The sequence below is a fragment of the Sceloporus occidentalis genome, unplaced genomic scaffold, assembly GCF_023333645.1.
Source record: "Sceloporus occidentalis isolate IW3139 unplaced genomic scaffold, rSceOcc1.0.p SCAF_54, whole genome shotgun sequence".
NCBI lineage: Eukaryota > Metazoa > Chordata > Lepidosauria > Squamata > Phrynosomatidae > Sceloporus > Sceloporus occidentalis.
The window spans coordinates 1,804,986-1,827,430 of NW_028317034.1; the positions used below are offsets into that span (position 1 = coordinate 1,804,986).

General features: G+C 36.0%; 1 protein-coding gene across 1 annotated transcript in view; it reads right to left on the reverse strand.

Moving 5' to 3' along the window:
• The window catches only part of LOC149288024 (SPARC-related modular calcium-binding protein 2-like), a 57,563-nt gene that overhangs the window by 10,218 nt on the left and 24,900 nt on the right, over nt 1–22,445 (reverse strand). The window contains exons 6-9 of the mRNA XM_089492161.1: nt 20,548–20,598; nt 18,828–18,902; nt 11,348–11,534; nt 4,981–5,063 (exon numbers count right to left, since the gene is read on the reverse strand). Coding sequence (XP_089348287.1) covers nt 4,981–5,063; nt 11,348–11,534; nt 18,828–18,902; nt 20,548–20,598 — 396 coding nt within the window. The remainder of the gene's footprint in view (nt 1–4,980; nt 5,064–11,347; nt 11,535–18,827; nt 18,903–20,547; nt 20,599–22,445) is intronic.

Genomic DNA, 22,445 nt, shown 5'->3' on the forward strand with positions numbered 1-22,445 from the left:
CATACCTGGAAACTTCGGAGTGTGGGCTTTGCAAGGGGGGAGGGCTAAATGTGCTTAAAGGTGGAGGCTTGGGAATGGCTTGGGGGACTGGGTGGCATGTGGGCAGGGCTAAATGGTGCTCTTCTGCCCTGGATGAAATTGACCTGGAGATGCTAAACCCCAAGAGTTTCCAGGTATGGTCATATGCATCTGTTTTTTTGGGCTGTATGTTAAATAAGTGTTAAAAAAGAAAAAAAACAATAATAATGTTAATCTAGTATGTCAAAGACATTAAATTAGACCAATTCATTTTTCTTCTCCCCTAGATGGTAATGAGCCTATAGTAGGAATCCATCTTTATATAGGTCACAATTAACATCAGTATGTGACATCCATTTTGATTGACAATTTTGATTAACCCCTTCCCATCTTGTATGATGTTCTGTCAGATTTTTTGGGGTCACATTATAGTTTTACCCTTTTATAGCAAAAAATAGTATAGTAGTGCATTCAATAATAATAATAATAATAATAATAATAAGGGGAGTAATTGTTAAACACATGGCTGAAATGCATACAAACCCTTGTATTTGATGTAGTTAAAAAGAGCAGATTTAAGTTGTATAGGCAAATTAATATCTTGAATAATTTTAATAGCCCAAAATTATTTTGTTATATCATGTCATGCAGAAATACAATGGCATTAGGAAATTAGACATATCCCTTGTGTAAACTTAAATTTACCTTTAATTAAGGAAGTATTTTATCACTATAATTCTGTGAACTACTTAAAGAAGTCGTTTCATTACTAAGTAGCTACGTGGTTAAAAACATCTTAAAACTCTGTAAATAGTTTGAGCTTGTATGTTGCTGTCACAGCATAGTATAATGATATCTATGGAAATATCTTTGAGTATAATTTAATTTGTGGCATGTGCTAGCTATTTCAAATTGTAGGTAGGCAATATATTACGGGTCCGGAACACAAGATTCTGCAAAAGCAACAATTAAAGGAACACTATATATACATCACACAATAGGATCTATTATATTAAATGATCGATTATATAATATTAAGGGATGTGAATCGCTGGGAAAATCGCGACTTTAGGAATTATTATCCAAACAGTTATACTATAATCTCCATGTGATAATCAAGACATACATTAAAATACAGATTGCTAAAGCAATAAACCCATGTCTTTTATTGCTGAAATGTATTCAATTATTTAGTTTAAAAGCTTAGATCTGTATAGGGATTATAAGAGAAGGTTTAAAATATAATTATCTGGCAAACAACCATGTTATTAAAATGAGCCACAACCCTTTTTTTAATAGCCAAAATTATTGTTAGTTGTTCGTCCAAATGGGCATGACATTTGGGGTGAAATCTAATGCAACAGATTCATTTGCAGTGTTCACTATGCAGGGCATACAATATATTTATAAATAGAACATTTAAAATCCAAAAGGAATGAAATAAGCTTAAATTCACCGCTGAGTGGTTAGTTTTCCTGCTGAGAGTATTGGTTTTCATAAAAAAAAAAATCCTGGCCTAAAGTTCTTTTGCTACCATACAAATCAAGAGTGGTTTTAATTTCTCACAAAAATATAGTTCAAGGCTTAATGCCACCGAATCTTGGTAACGTATGGATATTTTATGAATATAGTCCAATATTACTCTAAGGAATACAGATATCCAAGTATTATTGGATATGCTTAATAAACAGATTAACAAAATGCTTATCCGTTCATACTTTGGGTGTTAGGTGAGAGGCTGGGCAAATAATTGTAGTTTTGCTCTAATGATATATGATATATGTTAACAGGTGAAAACTTTACTTTTTTTTCTTTTTATTGCAAGCTATTCAGAAATGTTAATAAGCTATCCATCACATGCTAAAAATAGTAATATTATTTATTGTTTTACATCATAATCTGCAGCACTGTACAATCATGCAAAAAAAATTATTCAAAAATGTGTGCCCACTTCCCATCCATATTCTGCCCACTCACTGCCTACTTCTACCTGCTCCCTGCCCAGTCCGTCCACTAAAGGTTGTCTAGGGTTAGCCCTCCCTTCTGTATGGCCAGCCCTGACCTCCGCAAGAAGAGAGCTGCCCTGGGAATACAGACATGATGTAACTTAGGCACATCTCTCTAAACGTATCACGTTCACAAACATTTTCTTTCTTTCTTTTTTTAACTTGCCGGATGATTTATACAGCATATACAAACATCTTTTCTATAGGTCTACATATATGCATGATATGACAACTCAAGAGAGGGCTTCAAGAATAATTCTTTGCAATTTTCTTTATGTATTATTATTAAGTGTAGCATCATAGAGAGTAAACATTTTTATAAAGCAGTAACATTCCTTAGGATATTTTTATACAAATATTTGGTACTTTCTAAGTTGTGTGATACAGAGGAATTTTAATAGGGATACTTATAAAGACAAATACTTTTTTGTCTTTCTAAGTATAGTTTGTACACCAATGTACAATAAGTTCGGAATATAATGGTGCTATGTAAAACAATAAATAATAATAATAATAATAATAATAATAATAATATAAATGAACTACTTTGAATGACACTCAAAATGCTAATGGTTGGTAATCTGTTAGCTAGAGACGGCATTCGAAAAACATTACAAAGTACTCATCTTCTTTCTCAGTACAAAAAAAATCGACTTAAGGAAATAAATCAAAATACTCATGCCAGTAGCGGTAAAACTGACTGGTTTTGCAAAATGCATTATTTAACTATTGGCGTTTAAGGTGCTAACCTTTATCTTAGCGTTAGATTAATGATAAACATATGATGGCTATACTGATATAAAACTGTGCTTTTTTGAGTTGCTTTAGAGATACTCCACTACCTGAATTCTCTTTCACAATTTTTAATCTGTTTTCTTCTCTATCAAGTTTTTGTGTCCATTTATCTTTGTATGCTGGATTACACTTTATTTGCCAGTCTTTCAAAATATAGTACTACTGATTTTTTTTATTTTGCACAAATGTAATATTTTGCAGTAATAATATCAAAAGATGTGTACTGTGACCCACAAGGGTTGTTAAAACAGTATTTCACATAATATAAGGCTGATTAAAGTATCTATGCAAATCAACATAAGATACATTTTAGTGAGCTATTAGTTGGTATTCTATTGGATAGAACAAAGAATTCATATACAGCTTCGCAATAAATCCCTCATAATTTATTATTGTAGGCTGAATATTTAAAATAACTAAACTAAATTCCATTAGGGCTTTTATTTTTCCTAAACTAAAATATATTAGGTGCTGGCATGGGTCCCAAAGTCTATGAGTTGCAGAACTGGAAGCAAATATGAATCAGCTGGGACACTGCCCTTTAAAACTTTGTAAGCCCCCAAAGTGTCTGGCAAACAGTTCTGTTCATCAGAAAGAAAGACTGACTCCTGCTCAGCTAACATGTCAGCCAAGTTGTCTCCTTTATGAATGTGTTAGAAATAATGATTCTTTTAAAGAGTATTATAACCAACTTCATTACCATCTAAACTCAATAGTAAGCTCTTTGCTGGTCAAGGAGAATATTACAACTTTAATTAGAAAAAACCTCCAATAAATAATTTATTTTGAATTGTAATTCACACTTTCTTATGTGAATATTAACTTTTTAAAGATTTTTTTTTTTTTGAAGCCACACAACATGAATCAACACTGTATATTGTTTCCTCTATTTAGGTATAACAGTTGATAAGACATTGGGTGATGTGTTATTGTAGTATATGGCATGGTAGGTTTAGACAACTACCTGCTATTTAAAGTAGAGCTGTTAAAATCAACCCTCATTCACAAATGGCACACCTGGTTTAATACCTAAAATATTTGTTAAAGTAAAAAAAATCCTAACACTATATAATGGAGTTTACTAAGCTCAATAGGGTTACTCATTTACATCAAATAGTAGCTTTCTTAATAAAGGTGAATGTTGACCCCATGAAGAAAAAGTCTGTGAAACACTGCTAAGCAAAAACCTTTTGCAGAACATGTTTGTATGGAAGCTTTTTTAACTGGGAGGGGTTAGAGAGCAAGCTCTTGTGCAAAATAACACACATCATATACTGGTGATTATTTTAGGAGGATAAAAGCCTATTAACACAAGGATACATTTTAAATTTGGAGCAAATACATGCATATCTAGGTGCTCACACAAGCAGGTCATCTTCTGCTTCTGTACCAGTATTCCAAAGTTTGTTCATGTTTTTATTAATATACTCTATATTGTTATTGGTGGAAAGTTCCTTGGTTTAACCAGAATCTTAGGGAGGAGTTCTGCTTTCCCAGGGCTCTGAGTTAGTGTCTTTCTTTGTAAAATATTGCAAGTATTGTTTTATGGACTATATTATGCTATTTAGCATAGAAAGCAAATATTTCTCAATTTGATAATTGATCTTTTCTACAATTTATTAGCACTACAGGCCTCCATTGTAGCTCCCACGTGGCCATCGCACAATGCTCGGAAGATGAGCTAGGCATGGTGGTGGTTGAGCTACGGTGAGCAGGTAGCCATGCCTATGGCTGTGCTCACTAGTGCCTAAGGCCTCATCCACTTCCCCTTCTAGCCGCACCCTACAATTCAGATGTTCCAACTTGGACACCTCCAATGTTGTGTATGCACTGAGCTGAAAGTTATCTTTCATTAGCACAAAATATATTTACATAACCAATGGGCAAGCTTTACCCGGGAACTTTCTGGTCTGGCTAATCCCTGTCTAGTTTCCACCCATTCCTGCCCTGATCTTGCCCCTCTCAAAATCTCTTGGGAGTTAACCCAATCCCTACGCATTCCTAGACATCTTCTTTAAGGTAAAAAACTAAAAGAAGTTGTAGAAGGAGAGCTTTGTGGGGCAGCCCTGAGAATTATAGACTTAGTAGTCAACTTCAAGGTTAATATTATGGGAATGCTAGAACGTGAAATTATGTAATAAAGTCTGAGCCAGAGACTTACCTTGCAATTGTCTTCCTCTAAACAAATCCTTTGTTTTGGAAGGGTGAGCTCGTGCACTATTGTTACACTTTGGTTGTTCATATCTGGAAAGTTAGAATAATGCTGTAAATTATCAAGTTAGTTATTAAAAGTTACATAAAAGACTGATGTGTTATTGACAAAAAAAACTACAATACCATAATAAGCCTATTTCAGAGCTCTTAAAATATACATTTCATTTATTGATCTTATATAACGTAAGACATTCTCTTAGTCGGTAATAATTTGATCTGTTTCCAAGTGCTGATCATTGCTTCAGTCACTGGTATCTACATTAGGCTTACTTTTCAGACATGCATTCCAAGGCATTGCCTATAATACTTATAGAATTAACACTTCTGGCTTTCATAATTGTCCATCACGGAACAGTGTGCCAGTTTGCATTCCGCTGCTTTAGGTTTTGTGTTTTAAAATAGCATCAACTGAGGTTTTCTCACAGCATGTTTATTAACTAAATAGTTAATAAACATGCTGTGAGAAAACCTCAGTAAATGCTATTTTAAAACATTGCTATTTGAAAAGAGCATCAACCACAATAGTATACATTTTTGAACTAACAATCTTTTAAATTTTTTTTGGTAAGTACTCCTTTTTCAGAGCAACCTAAAATAAAGCAAAACCTAATATACATACTTTGTATGGATGTCCCTTGAAGTCTCAAGACTTTTAGTTTGAAAATGTAAAATAAATAATATTTTCCAGTGCCAAACCTATAGTACAGCACATGTGCAGTGTACATGGAAATTGGTACACCATTATGGTTATAGTCACTGATGAGTGATATCTAAACCCTCTTAAGGATGTCCTGTATTTTAATGAGATACACAAGTGAAAAGTGCTTAAATTAATTACCAAAGACAAATTACTGGTATACTGTATATATAGTTAATGTCATCTACAACATATAAAATATTGACTTTTTTGTTTTGTCCGTTTAGTGCTTTGAAAGAACACTAAAGGTTAAACAATTGTTGCTTATACTAGGTGATAGCTGAGAGTTTTAGGTTTTTGCTGTGAGCAGTCTTTATTTTTCCTAACCACACTCTAAACTTTGGCTAGTTGAGAACCTCCTGCAGTTCTCCAAACAGTTCAGCTGTATATGGAAGCTTGGTGCTGTTTACTTTATGCACCCATATGTCTTAGGAGTATAATATAGTAGAGTTTCTTAACGTCCTTGAGTACTTGCAAAAGTGTATTTATTCAGGACCTTTTGAAGTTCACACAGGTGGCTCTTTCATTTTTAATAGCAGAGCTAGAAAGACTGACAAATCAATTGAGTCTACTAATCTAATCTGCCCACCTGCTTTTTTGTCCTGAGCTACCTCATTGGTCACAGGAGGTGCCTCAAGAGAACCGACTAGGAAAAGTGATTACTGAAGACATTTAATTAAAATTAGTCTTAACCAGTGATTCTACATTAAAATAGTAAAAGGTGTGAAATGCATGCAATGCCAGATTTCTGAAGCATAACTGGGCACAATTGGATGACCAGGCTCCCAGGCACGCCACTTACACGTGGGCTGTTTGAGAAGCTCAGAGATCTCCCTTAAAACTAGCTCATAGCTGGCACTGCCTACATAACAAACTTTCTGTGCGCTGCACATCTTTAAAACCCAGTTCACAGGATATGGCATCATGCCCCATGCTCAACAAAGAGGATGGCGCCCAGGAAGGTAAGTGGTGGAGCTGCCCTGAGTCAGGCCTATGGGCTGTGCTCAGCCAAAAGAGACTACTTAAAATTGTGTAATTAATTTGAATTCTAAACGGTCAAAAACTGGATTCCTTTTCACAACGGCTTTTGCAAATGATTTAAAAAATAATGTATGTCTGTTTCTAAAAGACATAATGCAAATCATTGGTTTATTGATTGTGTATATATAGCCTGAAGCTATATATCAGCAGGCATTGGAGTACATTTGAGAAATGAGGTATATGTGAAGGAAATTAACAATTGACTAAGAAAGAAGGTATCAGATTAATCAGGTATCAGGCAAATTGCCAGTAACTACATTAGTGCACACCACTTAGAGAGTTCTCTTTCACTGTTTTCTTGGCTGAATAAAAAGGTCATCCATCAGGTATCGGAATACTAACCACCTAAACTCTATGATAGAGGCCGCTTCTATCCTCATTGTCCTGAAAGGTGCTCTCTGCACTCACAAAAGACAAAAGCATGGAGTCTCATTGTGTGTTTAATCCTTTAAAGCTTAAGCTTCTTGTTTTAAAAGGCATTCAATACATTTTATTGATTATATTAAATTAAGTTAGCAGAGGAGAAGGAATGTAATGCTTCCATTTTTGTATACACATAACACATTTACTGTAATACAGGGCTTTTTAGGTATGCATTCAATTGATGTTTCCCAACAAATTAAAAATATATGTCGACAGCCATCAATAATGCACTAATACTGCTAAATCCACAGGTCATTCTGGGCTATGCTCTGATTTTAATTGAACCAATGATCGTCAGAATTTAAGCAATGTTATCAGAAAAAGCTTCAGTGTCACATACTTTTTGTGTCCCAAAATATTAATGAGGACAGAAATGTACACATCACAAACAATAAAGAAAGGGGTTATGGCAAAACATCACATTTTAATTGATTTGCCTCAACCATATCTTCATATAGTGCCCATCCTTCCAGACATTGTTTGTCATGCCAAAAGGTCCCCCTTTCGCCTCCAAAACTAGACCTCTGAAGATGTATACATCCTGGTGCCATGTGTTCTCCAGGTAAGAAATGCACACGCACCCAGCCATCCATGTGATGTAAAAGAAAACGAGATTCATCAGATCAGGGCACTTTCTTCCATTGCTCTGTGATCCAGTTCTTATGATCATGTGCCCATTGTAGGTGGTTTCGGCAGTGGACAGGAGTCAGCATGGGCACTATGATTGGTCTGCGGCTGCGCAGCCCCATATGCAACAAACTGCAATGTACTGTGTGTTCAGACACCTTTCTATAAGAACCAGCATTAACTTGTTCAGCAATTTAAGCTACAGTAGCTTCTTTGTTGGATTTGACCACCTGGGCAAGCCTTTGCCCCCCAGGTGGTCATAACTTGTACTGTACAGCAATGTACTGTGTGTTCAGACACCTTTCTATAAGAACCAGCATTAACTTTTTCAGCAATTTAAGCTACAGTAGCTTGTTTGTTGGATTTGACCACCTGGGCCAGCCTTTGCCCCCCAGGTGGTCATCAATTGTACAATTTGCCCCCTTTGTATATCAATGAGCCTTGGTCACCCATAAACCTGAAGCTGGTTTACCCCTTTTTCTTTCTTGATAAGTACCATTTGATAGGTACTAACCACTGCTGACCCGGAACACCCCACAAGAGCTGCCATTTTAGAGATGCTGTGACCCAGATGTCTAGCCATCACAATTTGGCTCCATTATGGTTTCATATGCTGCCTATGACATACATTTCCTCTCTGCTTCCTTGTTGTGCTACACTAATAAATTATCCCTGATGAAATTGAACAACAACAAATAACCTTCCTAGAAACTAAGAGTCCATGTTAAAAAAAAACAGTTTTGTGAGGAATCTTTGTTAAATATCAGTGCTGGCTAACTAGACCATTCATAAGTCATCTGGCAGTGGCCAGGAACGGGATACCATGAGAAAAATGGAAAAGTGTCAAAACCATAATATATATTTGTTGCCAGATGAACATAGCTTTTATTAGGCAGAATAAATAAAAACACAAACATACGCTTATAAAGCAAAATAAGAAAGAAGCTAACAGTCTCTATTATTTTAGTGTGGTCTAATTTGTTCTGCCAACATATTGTTCTATGAAAGGGCCTGCTGTGTGTTATAATATAATAAAATGCATACCTGGCGAGTAGTAACGAGATTAATATGCTATATAAGATTGAAGTGTAGCAGTGAATTTAACAGAAATGCAGGCAGAAACTTTTCAAAGATTAATGATACATTTTATGAACCTTTCACAATCCCACCGTGAAGTAAAGTGTCTTATAGGGAAGCTTATTACTAGAACATATGTTTGCAATCAATATTCGCTAGTGGTAAATTCAGGCAATGTATCATGCTGTTGTAAATGTCATATGTTTTGTTCACAGCTATATACAGTTTCTTTTTTATATATATATATATAATGTCAGAAAAAAAGTGTGTTGTAAAAATTGCAGAAATTATGGTATATAATAATATTTCCAGAACACAAATAAAACCAAGGTGGTATAGGTATTTACATTTGTTAATGCTATTGTTGCTGGTTTCAGGCAACTATAGGCCTTGTTATCAGGAGACTCGACTAATCAGTGCAGCATGTGACGTGTGACAGAAATATGTATTCTTTATTTAAGTTCTTACAGATTTGCCCTTAGCAACAGCGTGGTCCACTGCTAAGTTCTCGAATTACCATAGCAACATAAATTGATTGTATTATTCCATGGGTAGAATGGAATGACATTTTTCAGACTTTGCACCATAAATGTTCTTCATAAATAACCGCTGTGTGTTTAAACTGAACTATGGCTTCTTCTAGAGAAGTCAGTTATTCTTAGTTTAACATCTGTTAACTTTCTAAGGAAAGCGTGTGGTGAGGTGTGTTGGAAATCCATGTAACTGATTCACCAAAACTATGTTTCTTTATGATCATTTCCTTAATTTACATGTAAATAACATTTCTCTCAGTCTCATGACCTGGAATAGTTTTAGTTTAACACCAGCTGCCTGTTTCCATCTAAAGAGAGACTAAAGTCACATGGAAAGGGATGCTGGCTGCCACCTGTTTCTCTTTCTTTGAAGGGATAAGGATTAAGTTACACACAACAAACATATCTAATGAAATGTAACACTGGGTATGCAGGTGATCTTATGATGATCCCTCTTGTGAGAACTAAGCTATCCACAATACTTAGTGTTAACCCACTGCCCCTTAACACTCTGAAGAGGTTTGAGAACTTTTACAATGTACTCAGTTTGTGCCTGGAAAACAACTAGCAGATTCTATTCATTCCCCTACAGCTACATAATTGTCACATCTTTTGATTATTTTGAGAACGTACCTATGAGACACCAATTATGTGAACAAGAAGTCACAGCCTCTGGGAATAAGTGACTATTCACTTTAACCAGGTGTTCCAGGTCTATTATATGTGAAACTAAACTGGTTGATTAATGATATTTCCTTTTTATTTTTAGTAATCTATTAAAACAATTTGAATCACCTAGGAAGATTTGCTAAATATATGCCATGTGCTGTGGCATGTGTAGCCATGTGGGGGTACTTTAAAAGTTGTTAAGTTAATGATGTTTGACGGAACACAATTATCCAACGTATAGTCTCTAAAAAAAGTGAAAAGTGGACCTTGAGGTAGTTTGGCATAGAAATGTGGTATATTACTAGGTCAGGATTGAGAAAACTGCTGTAGTGTACAGTATATCATCCAAATGACTAAATTTCACAATTATATAAAAATTATAAACACCTTTGGTGTTATACTTTACTTATAAAATGTATACTTTACGGTTATTCTTGTTTTCCCTTTATATTGACTAAATTCTTAACTAACTTTTTTTTTAACATTTTACCATGAACAGATCACACATTCCTAAGGAGGTATTTGGCTTTTGATTACATCCGACTTTTACCATACAATTCAAACTGTGAAAAAAAATCTATCTCCTGACTCACTGTCTCGGAATGTTTTAACTGGGACTATTGCAATGAGGTTTGTGGGGTTGACAGTGCCTCCAATCTTTGCAATCAAATGTAACAAACAAATTAAACACGGCTCCTTCTTTTACCACACATTTAAGGAAGAACACATGGAGGGTGGAAAACTGTAACATTTGTATATTTGCCCCTTCATTAAAAATACTCTTCATGCAAAGCATATAACCAAATGTCTAAATTCTGTGGCAGGTTAACATGATAATAAAAAAACAACAAATTTCTGGTGGTGATGAAAGATCACTTAGTGGTACCTACAATGCTGGTTGCTGCTTTTCTAATAGATATTTTTGATGTACTTCTTGACTATTTGTGGGAATATCCTCCAATACATCAAAACCTTCACTAGTAGAGAATCTTCCATAACGCAATGTGAAACCAGGGCTAATTTTCCACATATTTAAGTATGTCTTTCTCCATTATTAGAAAATAGTTCCAACAATAATAGCTATAATGAAAACATAACTTGAAGTATTTGTGTAAGAATTGCATGGTCACAACAATCTCCAACAGCCTACCTAAAGGTTTGTGAAAGTTTTCAGATACACAAATGTCTCTTACATTGTAAATATACTTTTGCCCAAATCTCTCAATAAGTAGTTTGAGATGTCTTACCTGGTAGATGTGCCCGGTATTGGTCTCCCTGTATCCACAAGAACACACCAGCAATATCCTGTGGATGGGTGGCATTGTACAGGTTTGTACAGTCCACCACTGGCACACTCTGGAATGAACACATTATCATTCTTTGGCTGTCTGGCTTCTTCTAATGCTGTCTGATGTTCCTGATCACAAGATGATGCTGTAAAGACAGAAACATGCAACCATGTAATAAGAACTAATTTGAAATCATATTTTTAAAATAATTGGGAGCTGAGGAACCTGAGGACTACTGACTACATAGCTAAAGTGGCACAGCAAATTGACACAATCTTCACTGAAGAATACTGTCTTTTTTCTCCATATATTAAATTAACTAACTCTGCAGATTAGCAGGAGTCAGTTGGATCGTGCCTCCTTCTCACCCTAGCGATGTTACCTCCCTTTTGCCAGACTTTTTTTTCCACTTTTTTTTAAATAAATAACACAGGAAAACTCAGCATTGCAGGCATAGAGCAACTGAATAACACACAAACACAGCCTTGCGGGTATTGAGCAACTGAAAATCACATGTAAAATCTGCAATGAAGGTACAGATCAAATAAATAATGCATGAAAACCCTAAACTGCAGACATAGATCACAGATCATATACCGAAAAGCCAGCCCTGAAACCCAGATTGCACGCATAGGACTTGTCCCAGCCACCAGATTGCATTCACAGGACCTGCCCACAAAGGACCTTTTATCTGTTTTTCCCCTAAGAACATGTCTGTGCAATTTTTGTCACCAAATAGCTTGTCAGTGACCCCAAACAGCCTCCCTGTGCCGTCTTTGACCTCAACATCCCACCTGCAGATTTCTCTGGGGCACTGGCACACAGTGCGAGCAAATTCTCTTTTACTGCTCAGGAAAAGCAGGAACACAGCAGGGTAAAATAATGTAATGTGATACATGTATAATGTGACCCTGCTGCATTCCTGTTCCCTCCGGGCGGTACAAGAGAGGTTGCTTGCTTCCTGTGGAGGAAGTGGTCATGGTCCACTGTGGTTGTTGCAGGCTCAAGGGGCAGCTGCTATGGGTCCCCAGGAATGACTGGGTCCGGGGCAACTGCCCCTTTACTCCACGTTAAAGATGGCCCTGCTTTTTTGTAAATAAAAGTTATTCTGAATTGTGTGAGAATTTAGGCTAAATATATAATGCAGAAAAAATGCTCCTTCGTCAATTTTTTCCACTCTTCAAAAATTCAGTTGGTGAAAGTCCAAAAATGTGGCACATGGTTTGCTTCCAATGAACATACATAAAAAAAGAAATCTTTGTCGACTTTGTCTTTACATGTAGTGGTGAAGTTTATTTCAGTCTTGTAGTAAAAATATCCTCATGTTCCTTATGCTACATCATCTTCTGCAGATGGGGTGCTCTGATTAATTTTAAACTCAGAAGATTTACATTCTGAACTCAATAATTGAGAGATTTCATTGTAAGGTTTAAAATTCTGCTCTACAGTTTAAGGAATATTTAAAAAATATATTAAGTTTAAGAAATATATATTATTTAATAATATGTATTATTTATATTGTTTTATTTTTGGAATATTTATATATCAGTAAATGCTGTTACACTTTTGCATTTTTATGCACTATTTGTATTTTCACGCTTTTCCAGAATGTTGATAGTAAAAAGTGATGCATACATTACAAAAAAGTAATGAATGTAGGATAACGAAAAATACATTGTTTTCCCAAAAGCAATAAGGCATCACTTTATTCTCTAGAATATTACAAAGTATATATATATATATATATATATATATATATATATATATATAATCCACAAATTAATTCTCACCAAATGTATGATACTACTATACATTTTGATGCTTTGTGCTCTGTAAATATGGCAAGAACAGTTTTTGGCACGCTATCAGGGAAATATTAGTTTTTTTATGGGTATTTTTTATTTATTTAAATCACTTCGCTTTAATCTCTATTTAGAGCTACATTTTAAATATGTTGAATAAACTGGTGCCACAAGAATTAGGTTAAAAAATCACTTCTTATTAAATACATTTTTCCTGAATTACACATGATTAATTTTTCAAAATTACCAACTTTTTATTTCAGTACAATTTGGTTCATAGTTTTCACGCATGAACCACTTTTAATAGGTTGAAATATTTTCTTTTTGCTTTTGTAAGAGAATATTATAAAGGCTAAGATAACAGGAGCTAGAACACATACATTTAGTTCATAGACAGCTTCCTGAAAACATTATGGCTGTATATATATATATTTTTTATTTTTTGCTATGTCTATTTATACACATACATTGCTTATTTTAATCTGTAAACATTGCTTGGGTTTACTTAATGCTGGCAACTATAAAATGTAAGGCATAGGAAAGTGACAGTGCAATTTGTTTTTTGGTTCTCTACATTCCTTATTTATTATGGTTAAGGGACTGTCTTGTGTATGGTGCTTCTCTACCTATTTCCCATAAATAGGTTTAAATTTACACCCCCACAAACTTTACAATTATGGCCCACCTTCTTCCATCCAGACTACAATATCATAGTTTTGATAGCTTCTGTAACAAGACGAAAAAAATATATATCAAAGGGTTTCTTTTGGCAGAACTGCTCAAATAAAACAGATTCTAAATATTTCACTTTTCCAGACAACCAGTATCACAGGAAATAGAATTACTGGCATCCAGTCACCTAATAAGGCTAGTTTATTGCAGTTTACACGGCAGCTACTCGGTATAGTAACCTATTAGCACATGTCCTTTTAAGTAATAACAGAAAGCAGTTTTGTTTTTCCTAAAAAACCCCAACATATTGTAGCCAATACTTATATTTGTATACTAGATCAAAACAAAATGCAGTGGGAAGATTTTAAAGTATAAAATTTACTAGTCTGCTGCACAGTGCTAAATGTAAAGTGATTCTTTTTAGAGAATGTTTTTAATATACTTTAGTACACCGTTTGGAGCAAAATCTATATTGTTTGTACATTTACTAGCCATTTGACTGGCACAATGTCAGATCAATAATAGACACCTTCTAATTTTCTTAAACAAAATGTTATCAGATCACCCGATTTTTGTCTCACCACTCAGTGTTGCATCTGTTTAGGTTGCTTAAAGATGCCCCATGCACACTGATTCACCGCGAGGAGCTACTGGGGTCTCTAATTGCGTTGGAGGAGAGATTATAATGTGTTTAAGCTATTACCGTTGTTTTCCTTAAAAGTAATCCCAATCAGCACAGGGTGTAAGTATGTCTTACTGTCAGGTGCAGTATTTTTCATATCAGACACGTTGAATATAGTGTCCCAGGGTCACATATATTCCCTCTTCTGGGGGGATACTGGGAGGGTAGTGTAATATTTAATTTAGCTTTGAGGTGCTTGGAATCATACTTATGTATGAATGTGGTTACTTGTCTTTTTTATTATCGATGTAGGTTTTTATATTCTTATGTATACAATATGTACAAAATATGTGTGTATTAGATATTTCTTAAAAGGGCAGCTGGTTTGTTCTGTTTAATTTACACATAACAAATAAATATTATGCAGGTTAACGTACCGTGATATGTTCCTAATAACCTTAAAGGATTTTTGGCCACATAACTTTATGCTCATTTGACTCATTAACAGTGCTCAAAATTTGAGACTCAACTGTCTATTGGTTTCCAAAAACATGATTTAATTAACCATTTTTCCAGTGAGTTCAAATGTACTTAGTACAGCCTTCTCCTCTTTGTTCTTCCGTAATGTCATAGGGTGCTGCACCCAATGAATGCGTCAGGGGCAGAGTTAAAGTTTTTTTCTCTCCCTGCGAATGTTGTGCAAGCCGGGATTTGTGACTTAGAAAGCTCTCTTAAGCAGACACTCAGAGACACAGAAGTCTAGTTTCGTCGCCTAAATCACTAGTAGTGAGAGTTCTGTGCCACCAGGAATCCTATTTTTGCTTTCAACATGTGGTGGCAGAGAAGTTACTGCAGGACAAATAGACACTAGGCAATGCAAAGGAGGCTAATATGGGAGCAAAGGCGTGGAGGATGTAAAAGCCTTGGGAGTAGTGATGTATTTATCTTGACCTACTGCCTTTACAGCTGCGGAACGCCAGGATATTCATATCTATTCATAAGTCATATCTCTATTCTCTATGATGTAAAGGCACACAGTGCCTTTTAAAGTAGTCTATGTAGTCTCTCTCTTGCAATGAGTCCATTAATTCTCAGCAGGCAGAGACCTCAGATAGACTTAAAACGGGTAGAAAGTGCGGGACCTAGGTGCAATGGTGTCAGGAGCAGGAATCAGAAAGGACAAGTTCAATAGGGAGCAGAGCTCAATATGCAGGCAGAGGCGCTTAGCAGATAAGGCCAACAACGCTGTCAGGAAAAGCCGAGGTACGGTACACAGGCGGGCCACGAGGTACAGGAGGAGCAGACGAGCCAAAGTCAGGACACAAGCCGAGGCACGGTACACGAGCGGGCAACGAGGTACAAAAGGGTCAGGCAAAGCCGTAGTCAAAGGAGAGCCAGGAATCACGAACCGTTTAGTAGATAAGGGTCAGGCAGGAGCGTGGTCAAAGGAAAGCCAGGTAGGTACACGGAGAATCACTAGAAAGGCGCACTCAGGATGTAGCAGGGAAGCACAATAACTGAGCACTGAGCAAAGCTCAGTGCTTGGTTTTAAACTTGCCGCTCGGGGGAAGCCCCGCCCCCGAGCGGGAGGCTACAGCGGCGAGCTCCCGCGAACCTTGTTCGGGGAACAATAAAGTTAATAGAGGGCGCGCGCGCCTAGCAAAAGCCGGTCGAGTGGAGAGGCCGGTAGGACACCTGCTGGATCCGATGCCCGCGGGTAGCGGGCATCCAGGTAAGAGACCGCATCGGGTCGCCGGACCCCGGCGGGTACCGCATCGGGTCGCCGGACCCCGGCGGGTACCGCATCGGGTCGCCGGACCCTGACAGGGACCTAGGTGCAATGGATATGGCAATAACAATCCATTGGTTGCTATGGTGATAACATTTCTCAAACCAGAATATTTTTTTGTTTGTTTGTAACCCACATTACATCCAACCACATTTATGTTTTTGTGTGCTGGTCCAGAGGAATCAGTAGCCTGTTAATCTCTGCCAGTCTGAAGTTAATTACACTATCACACTAATGTGCAATTAGCTTAATCAGCTTTCCTTTGAGAGAAAAATTATTTTCAGGACCAGAAGAGACTAATTGTTAACACTGGGCTAGTATCAGCAGTTGCCCTTCTGACCTCTTCTATTAAAGGTTTCCTCCATTATATTCTTTTTTAACCATGATCAATGCAAGTAGCTAATTTATTTAATGAACGGTGAATTGCCCAGAGATAGTTCTGAGACTATTCAGCAGGAGACCAATTTATCTAGATAATTATCTTATTGTTATGTAATTCATAACAATCATGAATCAATTATAAAATCAAGTATGTTATTTAATTATACCACTAACCTGGTGAGTGTGAACATAGTAAGCTATGTGTGAGGTTTGCTTCATTAAGACATATACACCTTTAAATAAAGCATAGGATAGTCCTGCCTAAATAAGCAGGGATAAATAAACTGTAACCCAAGACCAATGTCCATGACAAGAGTTGTGCAAACAATTGAGTATTTAAGGGGTTTGGTGCAGTGGACCTGGTCCTGCGTCAACTGCCCCCCACCAGGCCCTACCTAAGGCTACACTGCTGTTGCATATAGGGAGTTTACCACTATAAAATATCCACTGCAAACCCTATGCCCACATCTGTACACAGATGGTGCAGGGATGGTGCAGGGATGGTGCAGGAAACAATTAAATCTTGGCATTGGAGCAAGTAGAGGTTTATATACATTAAATGACACAATCACTGTACACTATGATGTTCAAATTAATAGGGCAAAGCTTTGATTTACAAACTGAATATGAATTGTCCCCCATGGCCAGAGATTTGAGTGTCATTTAGGCCACTCATCCCATGTGTCCCTTTTGAAGGAAACACAACCCCTTTTGGGTTACCAAATCCCTCTGCCCCTCATTCCTGCCATTATGTATCTATCTTCTAGGGACTCGGACTGCTTGAGTGTCACTATACTCTGCAGGCCTATATAAAGTACAATAATTTGTACAGGAACAACAGAAAATTATTTTTTGAATTAATTTATGAATCAAATTGCAGAAATTTAAAAGTGGTTTTATCACGAAAGCAACCAATTAAATGTCCTTGTTCAATGTTCCATTGGTTGCTATGGTGATAAGGTCACTTTTCATATATAATGCATACAAATCAAAATGTATACAATCAAATCTGTATACCTCCATAAAATAATCTGATCTGTCTCACCTGTGTGCAGTTTTGTCGCTAGACCGAAACGTGTAAGTATTTTAGCAGATAAATTAATCTAAAAATAAACTACTTTAATTTCTAAATACCTTTAATATTTCAAAGAAAACAGATAATGCCTTTGATCATCTTTTTATAGCTTTCATTTCCTTTCATCTTTACCAAATCCAATATTTTATTCAAAAGTGTGTTTTATAAACTTGGCATCAGTGAAACATAAAACCTATATATTTCTGGCATGTTCTGAATACATGAAATTTTAATATTTTCCACAAAACATAAATAAAATTCTCTTTCAGAAAAAAAATATAAAACAAAAAATAAGAAATAAATACTTTTCAGTTAGATTATTATTATTATTATTTATTGTTTTATATAGCGCCATCAAATTCCATAGTGCTGTACAACGGGGAATAGAGAATGATTACATTATATTTAGCTATGGGTTTTGATTTATAATACTAAAAAGAAATGCCAAATATTCCTCAGTATTGTCTTACACTTGGAAACTTCTCAGAGTTGTTCCCCCACCAGAGCGGTTACTTTCATGCTCTTTATAGGAGACAGGAAGTGGTGTGAGTTAAGACGGTCTGGCTAGCCATGCATAAGGATGGGGATAGCCCCCTGAAGAATTAAAAGGGGCATGGTGTAGGTAAGAGCTAGTGGGTAGTGAAGAAAAGTCACGCACATGTGGAGAGACTGACCACACTGAACAGGACATTTGCTTCTGGGCAGAAATCTGCAAAGTCTCCAGGTATGATCACTAGTAATGTGATTCAATATACCAGTTAATGGAAGACAAAAATGAGAGTTTAGTGTTCTCGCTCAAGAGAAAATATAGATAGCATATTAGCATTATCCCAATGCTGAAGGGCCAAAATCCTTACAAATGGCTACATTTTTAATGATATAAAAATGCCTCAAAAGGTTTATGAACTTGTTTCATACTCAACAAAATGATAAGATGTGAGTTAATTAATACTGCATAAACCTTGGGTCATGTTTGAGCGATTTGGGGAAATTAATTGTACATGGTTCTCAAAAAGCAAGATACATGAATACAGAATAAACCAATTCATACCAGAAATATTATTATTAACATCATCATGTTATCTGAGTTATCTTACCTGAGTTTCTGTGGGTTCTGTTTTGTCTACTTTTAACTTGTTCCGTCCACAATGTAGGATAACGAGAGGCAAAATCTATAATAAATAACCAATAAAAGTTTTTCTACATGATCTACAATGATCATCTAAAATGAACTTTATTCTGGAGGTCACTTTGTATCCTAAAATATTTTATTACATTCAATGATATGCTTTATAAAAGATAGCAGGCATTAGCTCTGCTAATGTCCAGTTCATTGTCCGCCATTATATAAACAAACTAAAACATAGTACTGACATTTTTTAAATGAGAATTTGCTGTTAGAATCATACTTTATCAGATACAATAGGGTTGCGCTATAAGTGATCCTCAGCAACCTATGAAAACTAGATGAGCAGGGTTGTCAATATGGCAACCCTCGTTGTGGTCTGTGTATAAACATCCCACTTGTCTGGACTTGCCCCCTTGCCTGAATGTTGCCATCTTCCCATTATTGTTATGTACGTCACTCTACTTCCTCTAGCCTCTAAGCTTCTTAAATGAATCGTATAAAGTGAACTAACTATGATTCTTGACTCTAACATTCTAATGAGACTGTCCTTACTAAAGTTAATAATGACCTACTCACTGCTAAATCCTACTGGAACTTTCTGCTGCTTTTGACACTGTGGACCACCCTCTTTTCCTTAAAACTCTTCAAAATCTTGGGCTCCTGGTTCAACCACTACCTTTCTGCATCAACCTACTTTCCTGCACCATCTCTCCAATAACACTCCCCTTTCCCTTCTCAGTTGGTGTACCTCAAGGCTCAGTTCTAGGACCCCTTCTGTTCTCACTTTTCACCATCTCAATTGGCAAACTATTCTTAAACTTTGGCTTTTAATACCACTTGTATGCCGATGACAACCAGATCTACCTATCCTATCTTAGATCATGTAACTGACTGCCTTGCCTCTATCTCTAACTGGATGTCTGCACAATTCCTAAAACTTATGCACCCATTCTCATGCTAACATTTCCTCAACAGTTTCTCTTTATGTCAATAGTGCAATCATCTCCTGTCCCCTCACGCTCACTGCCTTGGTGTCCTTGACTTTGACCTCTCATTCATGGTGCTAAATAAAACAATAAATAATAATAATTTGGCCATCACCAAATACGGGTTGGGACAAGTATATTACAACCTTACTTAAACCAAAACTTAAACGTAATGGAAATTGTCTGTGGGTGGCAAATCGATGTGGTAACCATGCTACTGTAAACAACAGTGTTGCTGGCCACAATTTTTGTATCACTTAGATTACTTGACATTTGCAACAATGCACAATATGTACTTCCAACCAAAAGTTTCTTAGCCTAAAGAGCACTACGCTGGTTATATTGACAGTGCATTTTACTTCCATTTAAAAACAATGCAATGACACACTGCGATGCTCATATAGTTATGAAAGTATGTTTTATTATAGAGATGGAGAAAAAAGCATACCACTCCTCCACTAATAAATCTATAGCTTGAAGTAACAAAAAAGGCTGATGTAAAAAACATATTAATAAATGATAAGCAGGCCAAGTTTAATCTACAGTATTTAGCACTGTCTCTACTATGAAATTATACAATGTGTTCCCTTTCTGGTAAATATATGAACAAACAGCATACTTTGCTGCTTCAAAATCAAATAAATATAATAAAGCACAAAGTATAAAATGAAAGACAAGAAGGAGAAAAAAAAATATCCTTACCCTCTTCATCACCTTGATGCTGTGTTTCTAATGCTGGTGCAGATACATCATCTAAATTTTAAATAACTCACAATTAGAATGGATTATCATTATACAATGATACAATGATACAATTTCTTATTTCTTTAAGAACATCAAGTTTTACAAATATATATTAGTATCCGCACATCTATTTGTACAACCTGCCTTAGAGAAAAGATAGATATTTAAATAATGCACTACAAACATTCTGAAAATGGGCAGTAGCTCCGAGGACCGCACTTTAATACTAGTGGCAAAGATAATACAGGAGTCACCACTCACAATTAATCTAGGAATTCAGGTGTAAAGGGATGATGTTCATGAAAGCAGTTCTGCAACGTATTTCTTAACTGCTTGATTGGTTAATACATGTTTATACTAAATAATGAAAAATAATATGACTGATCTGTAAAATTGGGGGATTCCCTCAGTTACACTTCGTTGGAGAGATTATTTTAAATCTTCATTAAAAGTCTGCTCAATTATGTTGTTTAAAGGATCCATCACTCCATTGTCTTTTTTGATGTTGTCCGGAATATTTTAATGTGGTAACTGATTACTGACAGTTTCCTAATACTTACCGTAATTATAATTACACATCTGTTTAGTAATCTATAGCTACCAGAAATGATGTGTTCCCTGCTTCCATGACTTGAGCAAATGGTGATAAATGGGGCTGTGTATTACAGTAACAACATTTCTCTCAAATTATGTTGAACGTAATTGATATTGCTCAATGAAGACTATAAACCAGGGGGTAGAAGACAAACAAGAAGCGAGTCAGCAAAGTAGAAGTCAATGTTTGGCAAACCACACAAGCAATGACATGACTTAGTTTTGTTTATAGACTTGTTGGCTCATTAATTAAGATAATGCTTAGTGTCTAAATTTAACATTTTGTGCAAAAAATGGATATTGCTGTGTTGGCCTCAAGCCAGGGAAAGTCAAGCCCTGATTAAGGCTTCTGTTTTTCTCAGGTGAAAACTCATTTATAGAATTAGGAAATCCATAGGTCTTGAATAAAAATGAATGGTTTTAATTGCATTATACTGCATATATTGCAGCAGAGCAGCAATCACACAGCTGAAAGCTTACTCTTTATGGTAGCTACCACAAGTTTATAGCTTGTGAAGCATTCATTTTTGGAAAAGGCTTGCAAGGGTGGTTGTGGACAGGGTCAAGACTCCTTTGTCCCAAGACCAAACACATTAACACAGAGGGCTGGTAATTAGCTGTGATTTCAAGAGTCTCCCCGTAAAATCTGGAGAAGTATGGGCAGAATGTAGCTCTGTGATATCGGTGTATAGTATTTTCTTGGCATTGGCTCTACCCACCAAGAATAGCAAGAGCTCTATCTTTCCATGATAAATAGTGCTGACCCTCTGTTCCCTAGGACACTGAGCTGGCGGACAGTACTAATGGCAGGTCCTAGACTGAGTGCGTGAAGAAAGCAGAGAAATGAAAACATAGTTCACCTAGGAAACTAAGGACCCCCTCATGATGCAAGTGTAGGTGCAAAGAAGAGGTATTAATGGCTAAACTGTGGCAGAATAAAGTCCCATAGGGGGCAAAACATATATTGTTACAATATAATATAAAATAGTACACATTGCATTTCAATTATCTTCTAATGGCTGAAACATTATCCAAAAATCTAACATTATTCTTGTTCCATGTAAAATGTTGGCTTTCCCATTCAAGTTATTTTAGCTGATAAACAAAGATACTCAAAACTAGCCAAATACTACTCAAATATTTGTCTGAACACTCTACACAACAAATATCCAAAGTGGCATAATGCATATATTATGTCATGTAAAAAATAAAGTAGACAAGAAGAAACAGAATGTGCTGGGGCATCTGGTTTTAAAAGCAAC